The sequence below is a fragment of the Mirounga angustirostris genome, unplaced genomic scaffold, assembly GCF_029215605.1.
Source record: "Mirounga angustirostris isolate CCGP_5_RB_7025 unplaced genomic scaffold, mMirAng1.0.hap1 SCAF_6, whole genome shotgun sequence".
Classification (NCBI taxonomy): domain Eukaryota; kingdom Metazoa; phylum Chordata; class Mammalia; order Carnivora; family Phocidae; genus Mirounga; species Mirounga angustirostris.
The window spans coordinates 149,664,326-149,678,800 of record NW_026991714.1 but is presented as its reverse complement, the minus strand read 5'-3'; the positions used below and the strand labels follow the sequence as shown (position 1 = coordinate 149,678,800).

The following is a 14,475-nucleotide window of genomic DNA, read 5'->3' as shown; positions in this document are numbered from 1 at the left end:
CCAGGATACAGGACAGTGTGACACCTTGCTCCTCCGTCTCCCCCCTCATCACAACGATGCCACGTGACCAAGGGTGCAAAGTTCTGTCCTTGCCTCCCAAACCACCACCCCCGCCCCGCCTCGGACACGCCCTCACTCTGGGAGTCCGTGATCCTGACTCCCCCTTCACAGAACAAATCAGAAACCCCATCAAATAAAAAGAGTTCCCCTTAAGTCTCAACTCAAGACTTTGACTAGTCTTAAGGCAACCACTGCAAAACCTGCCTTGAACTGCATCACTGGGGGTCACAGCCAGGTGATTTTATGCAGCTGGTCCCGCAAGTAGCTGAGGGGAGGCCGATCTGAAGCAACCAGATCCTTCTTCCTCTTTGTCGCGCCCAGAACCCCGAAACGCTCCCAGCCCTGGCGGCCTCCCTGGGCCCAACCCCGGGCACACTTGCGGCCGCTTGTTCCAAGGGCGTGCTGAGCAGCGGACCTCAGCATACCCATGTGGAAGACCACAACTCCTGCGCTAGAGGAGCGTTTCCACAGCCACCGGGGACCCGGTCACTCGCGTTTTGGCTCGGACTCCCCGCAGCTCTGTAAATGAGGCTCGAGCAGCCAGGAGGGGCATTCTTTCGTCAAAGCTGCACGGGCTGGGCAGGGAGACAGGTGCTGCCCCGTGAGGGCCCCACAGTCTGCAGCACAGGAAGCAAGCTCTCCTGTGGGGACCCCTGTCAGCATGGGTCTGATTTGGCTGGGGCGACAGAGAACTCAGGTTCAAGGCCCCCAACACTGCAGGCAAGAAGAGGTTGGGGCAATCATAAAACACAGGCTTCATTAACCCTGGGAAATGCGCCACAAGGACTGCAGAGAACTGTCTCCTGGAGTCTCAGAGGCGCGCACAGCCGTGGCCGGAGGCCACCCGCCCGCCTCTGCGTCCTCACTCGCCCGCCGCCAGGACCAGACTCAGGGCGAAAGCGAAGGCTGATACCCTCTGAGGTCAGTGGCACTGGATGTGCACAGCGCTTAAAACACAAAGCGGTTCCAGTGCATCCAGACACGGTGGGGTTGGGCTCTGCCAGGGTAGGAACACACTGAACCACAGAAGTTTACCACTTGCGGTTCACAGCTTGGGCTGATCTCCATCCACTAACTGGGATCACTGGTGCTGTAGAGCTCGAGGCAGACAGCTCTGTGTGCAGCCCCTCCTGCAAGGGCAGCTCAACTGACAATGGAAAGGAAGAGCCCAGAGCCTCAGGAGCCACCTGCTCTCCAGGCTCCCAAAGCTTGGCCCCTGCATCCCCCTAATGCGAGAACAATACAGTAGTGATGATCATGGGCATGGGGACGTCACTCCCTCCAGCACTTGGGGAGTATCACTCTTTGATGGGCACTTGGCATGCACCACCATGAATCTTCCCAGGCTGTTCTTCGCCCATAGGCGTCCCAGGGAGCTCAAACCACTTTCCCACGGCCATGCAACTCACAGGGTGTGTTGGAAACAAAATGCGACCCGCGGTAGAGTGGGCATGCTTCCCCATGGACAAAGTGAGCTCCTTTATGCCTCAGCCTTAGCAGCCGTGGAAAGATCATCACAGGAGAGCCTTCACTTTTCCGTCCGGACTCTGACCAGGTGACCACCACAAACAGCGCACAGAGAAGGTCTGTACCACTTCTTCAAATCGGCCACTGAGGACATCTTCTACTATGTATAATAAAACCAAACAACTCCTGTCCGGCCTCCAAGGACAACATTAAGAAATTTCCCTAGAAATTAGTGTCCGGGAGGCGCCTGGGTGGCTCAGTCGTTAAGCGTCTGCCTTCAGCTCAGGTCATGATCCCAGGGTCCTGGGATCGAGCGCCCTGCTCAGCAGGAAGCCTGCTTCTCCCTCTCCCACTCCCCCTGCTTGTGTTCCCTCTCTCACTGTGTCTCTCTCTGTCAAATAAATAAATAAAATCTTTAAATAAAAAAAAATTTTTAAAAAGAAATTAAGTGTCCGGGATTTGGCTCAGGTCATGAGCTCACGGTAATGGAATCCAGCCCTGAGTCTAGGCTCCCTGCTCAGTGGGGAGTCCGCTTGTCCCTCTCCCTCTGCCCCTCCCCCTGCTTGTGTGTGCTCTCTCGCTCTCTCTCTCTCTCAAATAAATAAATAAAATCTTAAAAAAAAAAAAAAAAGAGGGGCACCTGGTGGCTCAGATGGTTAAGCGTCTGCCTTGGGCTCAGGTCACGATCCCAGGGTCCTGGGGTGGAGTCCGCATTGGGCTCCCTACTCAGTGGGGAGCCTGCTTCTCCCTCTGCCTCTGCCCCTCCCCTGCTACTTGTGCACTTGCTCGTTTTCTCTCACAAAAAAAATAAATAAAATCTTAAAAACAAAAAAAGAAATTAGTGTCAGGGAAAAGTGGGAGGAAGTCAACCATTCTGGTCAGACCCCATGAATGATGGAATTCACAGTGTCTCATGGGGCTGGGCTTGGCAAGGCTTGGGGGCAAAATGGGGTGCTTCACAACGTGCTGGGTTCCCATATGGTTCCCTCGGGTCCATTCTTCCCCCAATGATCCCCATCTCACTACATGGTTACTTTTAGGTGCCGTGTTGTATGTATGGTTTCTTTAAATTGGAAAATAACCCCAATTCATCGTGTAGGCAGAATATAAAGAACAAGTGGGACATTTCCCTTCTCTTGCATTTTTTTCAGTATTAGAAACTTACTTCATAATGCACTGCATATTGGAGACCTCAGGGTCCAAGAGAGAATACCCAACTGCCTGACAGATACCACTCAGAAAAGCCGGGCCCCCATAAATGACATGCAGAACGTGTTTACCTCCAGGTGTCTCACAAAAAAGAAGCACTCGATTCTCCTTAAATCAAGCTTAATTCTTAGGTTTAATATAAAAAATAATCTGTCCAATATTCAGCTTGACTCCTATTTTCCATTTCCAAATCACGTGCAGGTTAATGGCTAATTAAAAATGCCGTCCCCACAGTAAGCTGCAGCATCAGATGGGAATTGAGATGGCCATTTACTTTAGTCAAGCAATAACATTCCGTTTGAAGAATCAAATCAGATTTCTGACCCCTTAATCCCCTGGAGGCTGGGGGAAGCAGCGAGGGAACTAGTTCCCACATGGCAGGGACCGGAGTGCTGGGGCCTCCCACCTGTCAAACACTTCCACTTTCCAGACCACTGAAGGTACAGGAAGTGCCCCGAAGCTAACCCAAACTGGGGGGTATTAATAGTTCAGCCATGGTCAAAGCAGCGCAGCCGAACAAAACATTCACCCACCTTTACAAAATATATCCCATCCCGCTCCATCACAGGAGAGGAACTCCCTCTGACCACTGAGGATTTTCTAGTTCTCGCAGGAAACCTCAGTGATCTTCCCCTGAATGCAATGCATCAGGAGAGAAGACAGGCTGTCAAGAAGAATCACAGAAAAGGAGAAATGGGAGGGGCTTCCTCTAACGGACTCTCCCCAACCTCTGCATCCCAAGCAGCCCCGTGTTCCTGCTACAAGGGCAACGCATCCCACAGAATGGGGGAAAGATCGTTCCTGCTTGAAAAAGAGATTGCATGCTAAGAAAAGTGTCAAGTGCTAAAAAGCTGCCCAGACTGCCAGACAGCTAACGCGGTCCTTCCCCTGCTGGGCATGGTTAATATTTATATTCACAAATAGTCACGCTTAGCACTGCCTGTCCCTTCCCCGGGTCCTCTGTGTCCGTGACATGGAGTTGCGGGGCATTGGGTCTTGAGCACGGAGAGAGAATCGGAGCGTCTCTGATACAGCAATGTGGGAAGAGGCTTTCGGTCCAGGGCTTTTGTTTTTGAACCATTAGAATCCAGTGAACTGAAAAGACCAGGCTGTCAGTGTTCATTTTCTTCCTAAATCAACCAAACTAGAATAACACGAGATATTTCACTTTACAATATAATTTGTATCTTCGATTTACTTGCAGCTCTGGGAATTTGACAGGTACAGTATTAAGTAAAAACCCTCTTGTGAAGTCTCAATGGAAAGGGCAACAGGAAACGGCGGACAGCAACCTCCCTGCGGTTTCCAGATGCTGGCACGTCGGGACGGCCGCGCGTCACCCTCACACGTCTGTGGCCAGTGTGGGACAACTTTCCATTAAGGAAGTTCATTAAGAGATCTTCAAGATAGTAAGAAGTAGTCTGTTGTTCACCGGATACCTATACCTTTGTGGACCCAAATGTAAAATGGGTAACTGCATTTTATTCCCGGAAAAGCACTGCTACAAAAATATGCCATGTACTTTATTGGTTGACTTTGTACTTAAAAAACAAACACACACACACACACACACACACAAACCCAAAACAAACAAACAAAAAAACATTTCCCGCTGACATTCTTTCAGTCGGGTAGTTACTGTCTGTTGAGCACCTGCTCTGCACCAGGCAGGGTCACTGGGCACCACAGGGATGCCACCACAATGACAAGGAGGGATTTTCCCCCACAAGGCATCAAAGATCCACGCACAAAGGCACAGAATGCCATGAAAACGGAGCAAGGGACGTGGAAAAGCATCTACTATGAGCAGACATGTATAGAAGATGCCACAATCCTGCTGACATTTTGATTCTACGGAGAAATTATATTAAATATTATAATCTTCCTTATAAATCTGAAAAATGTGTTACATATGTGATTTTAGAAAAAAAGTTTAAATAGTCCACTCTGAGAGAAATTACTCAATTTCATTTCTGATTTCCTGTCTAGAAAATAGGAAGAGTTTGGAGATGAATGGTGTAACTCCATGTTCAGTCTTCAAGATAATTTTATTTCAGAAACTGTATTTCATGGGGCTTCTATACCACAATACCAGACAGCAGCCTCCCTTACTACTGGGACAGTCACCACGCTGGTTACGGATAACTCGCCAGCAGGAAGTCCACTCCGTTTCTTTCTTCAAGAGTCTTTGAAGACCTTTTTTTTTTTTTAATGAAAATGATTAACGTCAACCAACAAAAACCACCATTAAGACAAAGAAAAAAAAGCAGTCACTGAACAGGAAAACCTGTCTGTAAGACATATATCTCAACAAGGTTCTTATCCTGCAGACACGGAAGAAACGTGGGATAAGGCGTTAATATCCAAAAATAAGGAGATAATATCCGAAATATATATAAAGAACCCATATAACCCAATCGCAAAAACAATCCAGTTAAAAAACGGGTGTTTTCCCAAAGAAGAGACATTCCTCCAAAGAAGATATACAAATGGCCAACAGGTATATGAAAAGATGTTCAACATCACTCATCATCAGGGAAACACAAATCAAACAACAGTGAAATATCACCTTGCACCTGTTAGGATGGATATTATCAAAAATATAAGAGATAAATACTGGTGAGTTTGTGGAGAAAAGGAAACTCTCGAGTACTATTGCTGGGATTGTAACCTGGAGCAGCCACTGTGGAAAAGAGTACAGAGGCTCCTCAAAAAAATTAAAAATAGAATTAGCATCCGATCCAGCAAGTCTCCCACCGGGTGTATTTCCAAAGGAAACAAAAACACTATCTTGAAAAGATATCTACGCCCCCACATTCGTTGCAACATTGTTTACAAAGACCAAGGCACAGAAACAACCTAAGTACTTGTCCATCAATGGGTAAATAGATAAAGAATATGTGATACAGAAAGAGAAAATGGAATACTATTGAGCCAGAATGAAATCTTGCCATTTGTGACAACACAGATGGACCTTGAGGGCGTTAGGCTGAGTGAGACAAGTCAGACAGAGAAAGACAAACAGTTACGGGATCTCATGGATTTATGGGCTCTTTCTTATTTATCTATAATTTATATACGAATATATTTTATATATCACATATTATCAATTAATATAATTATATATATTATATACAATAATGTTTTCTAAAATGCACACACACAAACTCCCTCAGAAGAGATACGTGCTAATATTTTGTCACACATGCTACGGGCCAGGTACTGGCAAGGGCAGGCTGGGATCTAACTTCGAGTCAGTGCGACTCTAAGCCCCGCACCCTCCTCGCTCCCATGGCCAGGAGATCCTGGGCCACACCCACAGGGATTCGCTGTGAAGCTGGAGCACCTGACCGGGCATCTCGGAGAAAACCACCTCCAGTTCAGAGGCACTTCCTTGACAGGTGAAAGGTCAGTCCCGGCATCTTCAGGGATGGCCGCTAGTGTTCATTACAAGGGCCACTGTCTTTGCTGCAACAGGGAAGGGGGCTGAGAAATGTGCAAGTAAAGAGATCACACATATTTCTATTAATTACTTCACATCACTGAAACTCAGCTTTTTTCCATCCATAAAATGGGGTTATTATTGACATTTTTGAGTGGAATGTTCTTTGAGGGGGGCCGTCCTGTACATGGAAGGATGTGTGGCAGCATCCCTGTGTGCCCTAGATGCCAACAGCCTTCATTCCCCCAGCCGGGACAACAAACGTGTGCCTGGACACGGCCACGTTCCATGGCGGGGGGACAATGACAAAATCCCCCCAGGTTAAGAGCCACGAGAAGGGTGCCAAGACCATGCTGGCAACTCAGCAGGCATTCACTTCACCTTGGCCATCTCCTCCTCCTCCCATCCTAGCCTTAAAATAAAAGCGCTCCAGCCCAGGGTCTCACAGGGCACACAATTTCTTCAAAGTCCCAGGAGCGCTGGAGGTAAACATTTAGGACAGAGGGATCTGGAGAATGACCTTAATAAGATGTTTTCCTCCATTTTGATTTGCGCATCGAGAAAAGTTTCATGCATCAAACAGAGAGCTCACTTGGCTTCGTTGCCCATAAAGGGAAGTACGTCCTCCAGGATTAAGTGCCACCAGACGGCCTCATCAACACCAGCCATGAGCTCCCAGTAAGGTGTGCACCGGCTCTGGGAAGTCTTAAACAGACTTTGCCCTTTCAAAACTTTCCTCTGAAGCAAGCTTCCCTAAATAAGAGTCCTGGCTAAGGGCTCTTCATCACTGCCACTCCTTTGAGAGTAGCTTGAGTTTTCATCTCCGAATTAAGTAAAGAGGCAATCTGAACAAAACCCAACTGGATAAAAGATCTAAGTTACGTGCAATAAATTGGTTATACCTAACTAGGGAAGATCTGGAATTATTTGTTTTAATATCAGGCCAAGCTTAATTACGAAGCACAGAGCAAAAGCACGTATGCCATAGAATAACTATATGGAGAATTCAAAAATAATTTATGAAAATGCCATAAAGGATAAATGGAACTCCCACTGGTAGCCAAGTACCATGCGGGTGGGGACACTTCCCTGCTGGGAGATCCAGGGTGCTATTACTAGATGCGAGTCAATATCCATCCTGAAATCCCAGCACTTAAGGTGGCCAACTCGGCCCCAGAGAAACACCTCACGTGTTTCTCCAGGAGACTTGCCAGCAATGTGCTCAGGTCTAGCCTGGCTTGGTCCAACCAAGGATGCAGGTGTGTGCCTCAGTGTCTGCAGACTGGGGTCTGAGCAGCAAAACATCTCAGGTTAGGCCAATTTCTTTGGAGAGCAGAAAGGTTCAAAGATGGATATTATTAAGTGTGTGGGCTGGGTAAAACGTGGGCACACTGGGCTCTGGGGAAATTTTCATCCCGGAATGTTTTCATTATACTGACTTTGAATTCCTATTTCTTCCCTGAAAAACAATATTTTTTTTTCCTGTGGTCCTCAGCAAGTCGTGTTGTGACAGTGTTTATGTCAACAGCCGCCGTATACAGTTTCAAAGGGAAAAATGATTCTTAGGTATGCTTAAAATCTTCAAGCCATTGGATATGCAAAACCTCTATAGGAAACCAGTAAGTTGAAAAAGTAAATTAAAAGGAACAACATCAACTAAAACCCCAGGCTTCAAAGGAAAGAAAAAAGTCAAGAAGAAATAATCCAAGAGTCCCTTGAGCCCAAAATGCTTTCTATTTGTGCTTTCAACTTGCACAGAGATTTTAGCCGCGTGCCCTTCCACGGGAGAGGTTTTTCTTGAGGAGGAAGTTGAGCAGGAAAACACAGTCCTCCCAGACGCCACCATTTTCAGCTACCTGGTATCACAGACCCTGAGGCAGGTTGCCAGTGAGGCGGGGGGTTCCGCCATAAGACAAATGGCACATTTTTTCTGCTCTGAGCCCAATGCATAGTGCTAGCAAGGACAAAAATTCTTCCACAACACTGGAACCAAATGGCGCTGTCCCTGCAAACAGCCTACCCTGCAAATTTGCTTTCTGAGTATTATCATGATTTACCCTTAAGAAGCCTGGCATCTCCAAGTTAGAGTACCTTTTTAAGGCTTAAGGCCCTTTCTTGTCCTGATTACATGCCAAATTAATCTTGGCAGAAACATCCATGAGCTTGCCATCTTGGACATCTGATGGATACTGCTTCTGAGTGGGGGAAATGTGCTCTATTGAAAAGGAGAGAAATGGCTACGTTATAAAACTATGCATGGGAAATTTACCACATGCAAGGAACTACATGTGATTATCAGTATGTGAATATGCACCGTGCACGTTAGGTTAGTGGAAACATAATGCGCTGTATTAATGGACTGAGGCAAACACATCCTGGTCACAAGATGCCTGAATCACAGGGGAGAAAAGGAGGAACGGAAGAGGCCACATTCAAATGCACCAACACTGTAGCCAAAAGAAAGGTGATCAAAAATGCAGATGGTACAAACATCGGCCTGGATGGTCCTGGGACAGTCCCCACATGGCCATGATCAAAACCATGACCTAGACCCATGAAATAAGTAGCAATGATGATCTCACAAATTTTGAATAGAGACACATCTTCAGGGTTTCTAAAGACAAATATAAGATTAACTTGATTCCAGATAAAATAAAACCAGGCCATCATTTCTGACTGATGGTCTTCAACTTTTAAATGGTCAACAACGAGACAAGACTTTATTTGGCAAGTCAACAAAATCTGCTGTATTTGATAAGCTAGTCTTTCAGACAGGTCCAATTATGACCGGGCTCTGTTATGGCCAATATATGCCAACTGGCAAGATCCTAAGCATTTCAAAATTGAAATGAGAATCTCTTCCATTTTCTGTGGGCAGAATTTTGAGTTCTCGTCTGATTCCTTAACTGTGATATCCTCTTGCCCCATGTGTCATTTAAGAATCTACATCATAAATTGTCAGTCTCCGCTGACAAATGGCAAGGAACTTTTTTATCATCCAGTGAAAATTTTGCAACCCATTATATTTTCCTTTTTGCTTTGTCTTCTAGGCAGTTTTGAGTCTCTCGGCTTCTAGAGAGTTTCGTGTTTTCTCTATGGTTTTCCATCTTCTATTTTATATTCAGGGTCTACGAATCCTTACTTGTAAAACAGATCAAGTCCTATAAGAAAGTGTGTAGGATATAAATCACAAATCATAAATAGGCCCCAGCTTAACATGTAAGAAAGCAAAAAGCACCAGATACCAAATCTGCGCTAATACGGAGGAACACTTAAAAATGATGGATAATCACTGTTCCAAGCTTTGAGTGATCTGAGGAAGTAAAAATGTTGGTTTCATTTATTTTTTTATCCGGAGAGAGGGACACAAGCAACAAAGCCTAGTGAGAATCCAAATCGGGGTAGCTGAATTTTTTTAAAATTCTGTTGCAAGATGAAATGATTGACAAATGTAGGACGGGTTTTGGTCCATGTTATACACAGTATGAGTTAGAAAGTCTAATCTTAAAAATCTGAAAATTAAACTCCGTACTGCCCTTTTTCTTCACCCAACGTACATTGTAGAAGTGCCTTTCTCGAGTGAAATTATGGCAGTTAACAAAAGCTTTCTTCAAGGTGAAAAAGGAATTCAGTCAAACCAATGAGTAGACTCATGGCCTCCCAGATCACGCCTATGCCTTAAAATTCTAGTCTGGGATTTTTAGTGTACAAACACACTACTGGGATGAATTCAAGTGCTAAGACTAGAAGAAAGACACAGAAACGCAACCAAGTGGTCACACTTCTGCCAACAAGCAAAGAGAACTCTGTAACAGCCACCGTATAAGTCTTCAGTGTTAGACTCTGCTGCGCACACCACGAAGCATAAATCTGAGAAAGTTGGCTCCTAGGAGTTCAAGGATGGGTACTAGCACTTAAAGGCTAACAGAGAAGGTCTCTGCTTCCAATGCAGATCAGATCTTACATGAAGACTTAGCCTTTGCTTCCCTCGGGGAAGATTATAAAGCACTTCTGGAAGATAACACGCAAGCACACTTCTACACGATGTGAACTGTGCTCATCTTAAATGTCATCTTACCATCTGGCACCATCATATCCAAGAGCAGAGCTATGTCAGGCCATCACCGTTCAGTTACTACCCTGAACACAGCATCCAAGTAACTCCTGTCCTGGTGACATTCACTGGATCCTCTAACTTTGACTCCTGATTTACAAGTGGTTGCTCCAGAACTGACAGGCGCCATCTTTAATTACACTGGACAAGCCCCACGTACTGAAGGACGGTACACTGGACAAGCCCCACGTACTGAAGGATGGTACACTTGCAGACACAAAGAAGAACAAGCACACAAATATTTAAGAGACCATAGGGGCTGAGTCTGTCGATTTCGAAGCTGTGGATGGTAAAACTGCATGTCCAGCTGTGCCATTAAAACTAAAATACAGGCTCCTGGAAGCTTCTGGGAATCACTGCTTATCCTATGGAAGCAAGGAGGTCTCCGACACATGCCAGGAAGAGGAAGAGCATGGAAGTCTGGCGACACGTAAAGTATTGAGCAATGAAGTTAATAGATTTAAAAAAAAAAAACGGATAACAGCACAGAGACAATGCTATATGGTATCTATGTAATTTCTATAGGAAATTATTTTATTACACTGATAGTGAGCTTTTGTTCTTCTAGAAGTTTACAGCAGGACTCTATTATAATTTCAGCAATAAATGATATCCTCTTTAACAGCATATACTTTTCACGGCAAAGAAAGCCGAGTAAGATTTTGACTTCCACGCTTAACATTCAGTAGGGAAGCAGGAAATCTCCCAGGAAAGGTGCACTCGAAGGACACCAGGGTTAAAAACAACAACACTCTCTATGAAGAACAGGAGACATATTCAAGGCAGCAGGATGGTTTAGAGGGTTTAAAGACTGGCTCATCTTAATGATTTAAAGACTGGCCCTATCACTGGCCTTATCACTGCCCAGCTGTGTGTCTTTTGGCAAGTTACCAAATCTTGAGGCTTCAATCTCCCCATCTGTAAAATGGGCATAAAAACCCAGCTGTCTCAGAGTACAGCTGCAGGGATTATGGGCATGATTCCAGAGCTATCCCCACGGCAGCGCCGGGCACACAGCAAGTGTGTCAAATGCTCATCTGTAGTCCTCGGATGCAAACACAGAACACATTGCAAAGAATGACTGCATTCACTAAAAAATGAAATAAACTCTTCATTCTGAAGGTGGCACTTAAGCAAGAACTTTAAAGAAAACTGAAGGGTCACGACCCCAGATGTCTTGGGATGGCTTTAAGTTTTAGCTGGTTGCTGGCACAGAGGTAAAAGCTTTTCTTCCAAGACCCAACTGATTCAGCTTCTAAAAACCAATATTGTTCACTCAGCAGAGGGGGCAGCATTTTGGGGCAGTGGGATTCCAGAATGAAGCTCACAGTCACTGCTGCGCGAATGTTGACCTACACGCGCCCTTCGCGGCTCACTCGTCTGCTACACACGTTGGCTTGGGACCCTGTTCCTACGGAATGTGTCACCTGTGACAGGAACCTGGGTGGCTCTGAACCTCGCACAGCCAGAATCTCCGCAAATCCAAGTGCCTTCACTTGGTGCCAACACTCCCCCACGCGCATGGACGCGTACACACGGGCACCACGCGTGTATTTACACACACAAACACACACACCACGCAGCCTCGAAAAGCTCTTGCAGAGGAAAGCAGTGTCGGCTGGATGGCTCGGCCCCAGAGCACTAGGACTTTAGCTGAGACACGTCTGTACCACATTTTATGTACGACATAGACCACAGGGAGTTTATATTCACAGTGTGTCCCTCAGCAAGCTGGCGCTTGGAGCTGCAGCCTCCAGACAAGAGAACAGGATGGACTCCCTGCTTCAGACCTGAATTCTATTATCACCGACACCAGACTTCATCCTCAGAAGTGGCCATCCTAGTGCTTGCAATGAGGACACAGCGGATGTGTCTTCTCCCTCGTAGAGGTTCCCTGCCCCCCAAACAAGAATTCTCCTCCCTGTGGCGAGATGCAAAGGCTTGGGTCCCAGATGCCACCACACACCTGTGTCTCGGTAACACGGCGAGGCCCTGCAGACGTGCACTAGTGAGCCGGGACACAGGGACAAGGCTGGCTTGACGTGCAGGGAACACGCAATTCTGGAGACCACAGGTCAAGCCACCTTCTCACTGAAGGAACAATAGAACACTTTGGGAGAAGCTGGACAGAATGTCCAGAGAAGGGGACCCTGAGCACAGTACTCCACACTTTGAACCAAAGGCCACGTGGCTTTCACCCACATGCGGGTCTGGGGTGATGCTCAGACACATCAGGGTTGGTAGCAGGAGGCCGATGATGGAATAGAAGGAAGAAGGAATAAGGCGATCATCATGTCAAAACTGAAAACAGACTCTCACTCATCATAATATAGCATAAATCAACAGGTTGTAGCTGTATGTTCCTTGGGACCCCTGGGATCAGAGGCACAGAGTCAAACCACTTGGAGGTGTGAATCACATCTGACCTTTGAAGGTCCCCCCCCAGGGTGTGGAATGGACAGGCTGGGTGCCAGGCCGCAGCGGCCACTCTGTCAGAAAGATGCAGGTCAAGTTCACATGTGGTGTCACAAGGTAGAGAACAGAGTCCGCACCCTGCACCAGGGCCTGCCTTTCGTTCTGGTCAGCACTGTGACCAGGACTATGATTTCTTTAATGACATGGCAAGTCATCGTTTGCTGCATCAGGGAAAATGCAAACCAAGACCACAGTGAGACACACAACACCTCTACCACCAGGGCTAAAATGAAAAATAGTGACCATGGCAAATGCTGGCATGGATGCGGAAGAACAGGATCACTCTCAAACTGCTGGTGAGAATGTAAAATGATACAGCCGTAGTCAGGCAGTTTCTATAAACCTAAACGTGGAGCGAGCATACAACCCTAGAATTCTACCCCAGGGCATTTATGCCAGAGAAATGAACTTATGTTCACACAAAACTCTGTATGCAAATGTTCGTGGCAGCTTTATTCATAATAGCCCCAAAGTGGAAAGAGCCCAGATGTCCTTCGGCAGGTGAATGGTTAAACCATCCGTAGCACATCCATACCATGGAACGCCTCTCAGCAATCAAAAGGAACAAACTAGCGATGCACCCAGCAACCTGAATGAATCTCCAGGGAATGCAGCAGAGTGAAAAAAGCCAACGCTGAAATGTTACATTCGGTATAATTCCACTTATACATCACATTTGAGATGACAAAATTTTAGAAGTGGAGGAAAAATTAATGGCTGCCCGGGTTTCTCGAGGGTAGAGGTGTAGGGGCGAGGAGGAGGTATTATACATGGACAACAAGAGGGACCCTTGTGTTGGTGGATTCAAGAAGAGGAGCCATGGCCAAGCACAAATACAGCAGGAAGATCTGTGTAATCCCCATGAATCCTACTGACACCGAGCCCCTGGCTGCAACATGGAGCTCTACTTTTGCAAAATGTTATCACTAAGGGAACCTGGGTAAAGTGTATACAGATCTCTCTGTATTTCTTTCTATAACCGCAATGCCTATGAATCTACAATTATCTCCATAAAAAATGCAATAAGGAAGGAGAGGGGAAAAAAAGGAGGTCAACGGGAATTTTTCCAGGAATCACATGTGATTGAGAACCCAATGATCGTTGTTGGTGCTTACCGAAATTATAGAACACAAGTGCTGGAAAGTTAACCAATAGCCTTCACAGGGAAATGATAAACAAGGCACAAGATTAATAAGTACGAAGAAAATGCTCACCTTTTAAAGCTGAAATAGGAGAAATGCAAATACCTTTCAAAAACTGAGAGAGAGTGAGAATCACTTGGGCTAATAAAAACATGTGGTTAAAATGAGACAGCAAATTGATGGCAAACTGTGCCCTTGACAGAGGCTGTCCCAGACCAAGGCTAAGGGGAGCTAGGGCTCAGCTCGGTGTTTCTCCAGGAGGCAGAGCCCCACGGTGGCATAAGGAAATCACCCAATCTCCAGGTCTGTTTCTCCAAACAACTGTTTGCATCACAGAATGGCAGGATGTGTTCTTTGTAGGAGAGCCCCCATGGTATCCAGGCAACACCACTGTTCCCAGCAGACATGAATTAGACACCTTGTAAAAGGTGGGAGCTTTTCTCCCTATACTCACTTATTCTGCATCATGTTCATTATCACCCAGTCGAAAGGGTAGACGTTCTTCCCAATGAGGTTCTTAAACATGATGAATGTTTCCATCAGGAAATCCTGAAATAAAAAACAAA

General features: G+C 46.1%; 1 protein-coding gene across 6 annotated transcripts in view; it reads right to left on the bottom strand.

Annotated features, from left to right (window-relative positions):
• DOCK1 (dedicator of cytokinesis 1) overlaps positions 1–14,475 on the bottom strand; it is a 489,580-nt gene that overhangs the window by 164,094 nt on the left and 311,011 nt on the right. For all 6 annotated transcript variants that reach the window (XM_064595456.1, XM_054508462.2, XM_054508463.2 and 3 more), the window contains one exon: positions 14,364–14,458. In XM_064595456.1, the coding sequence (XP_064451526.1) occupies positions 14,364–14,458 (95 nt within the window). The remainder of the gene's footprint in view (positions 1–14,363; positions 14,459–14,475) is intronic.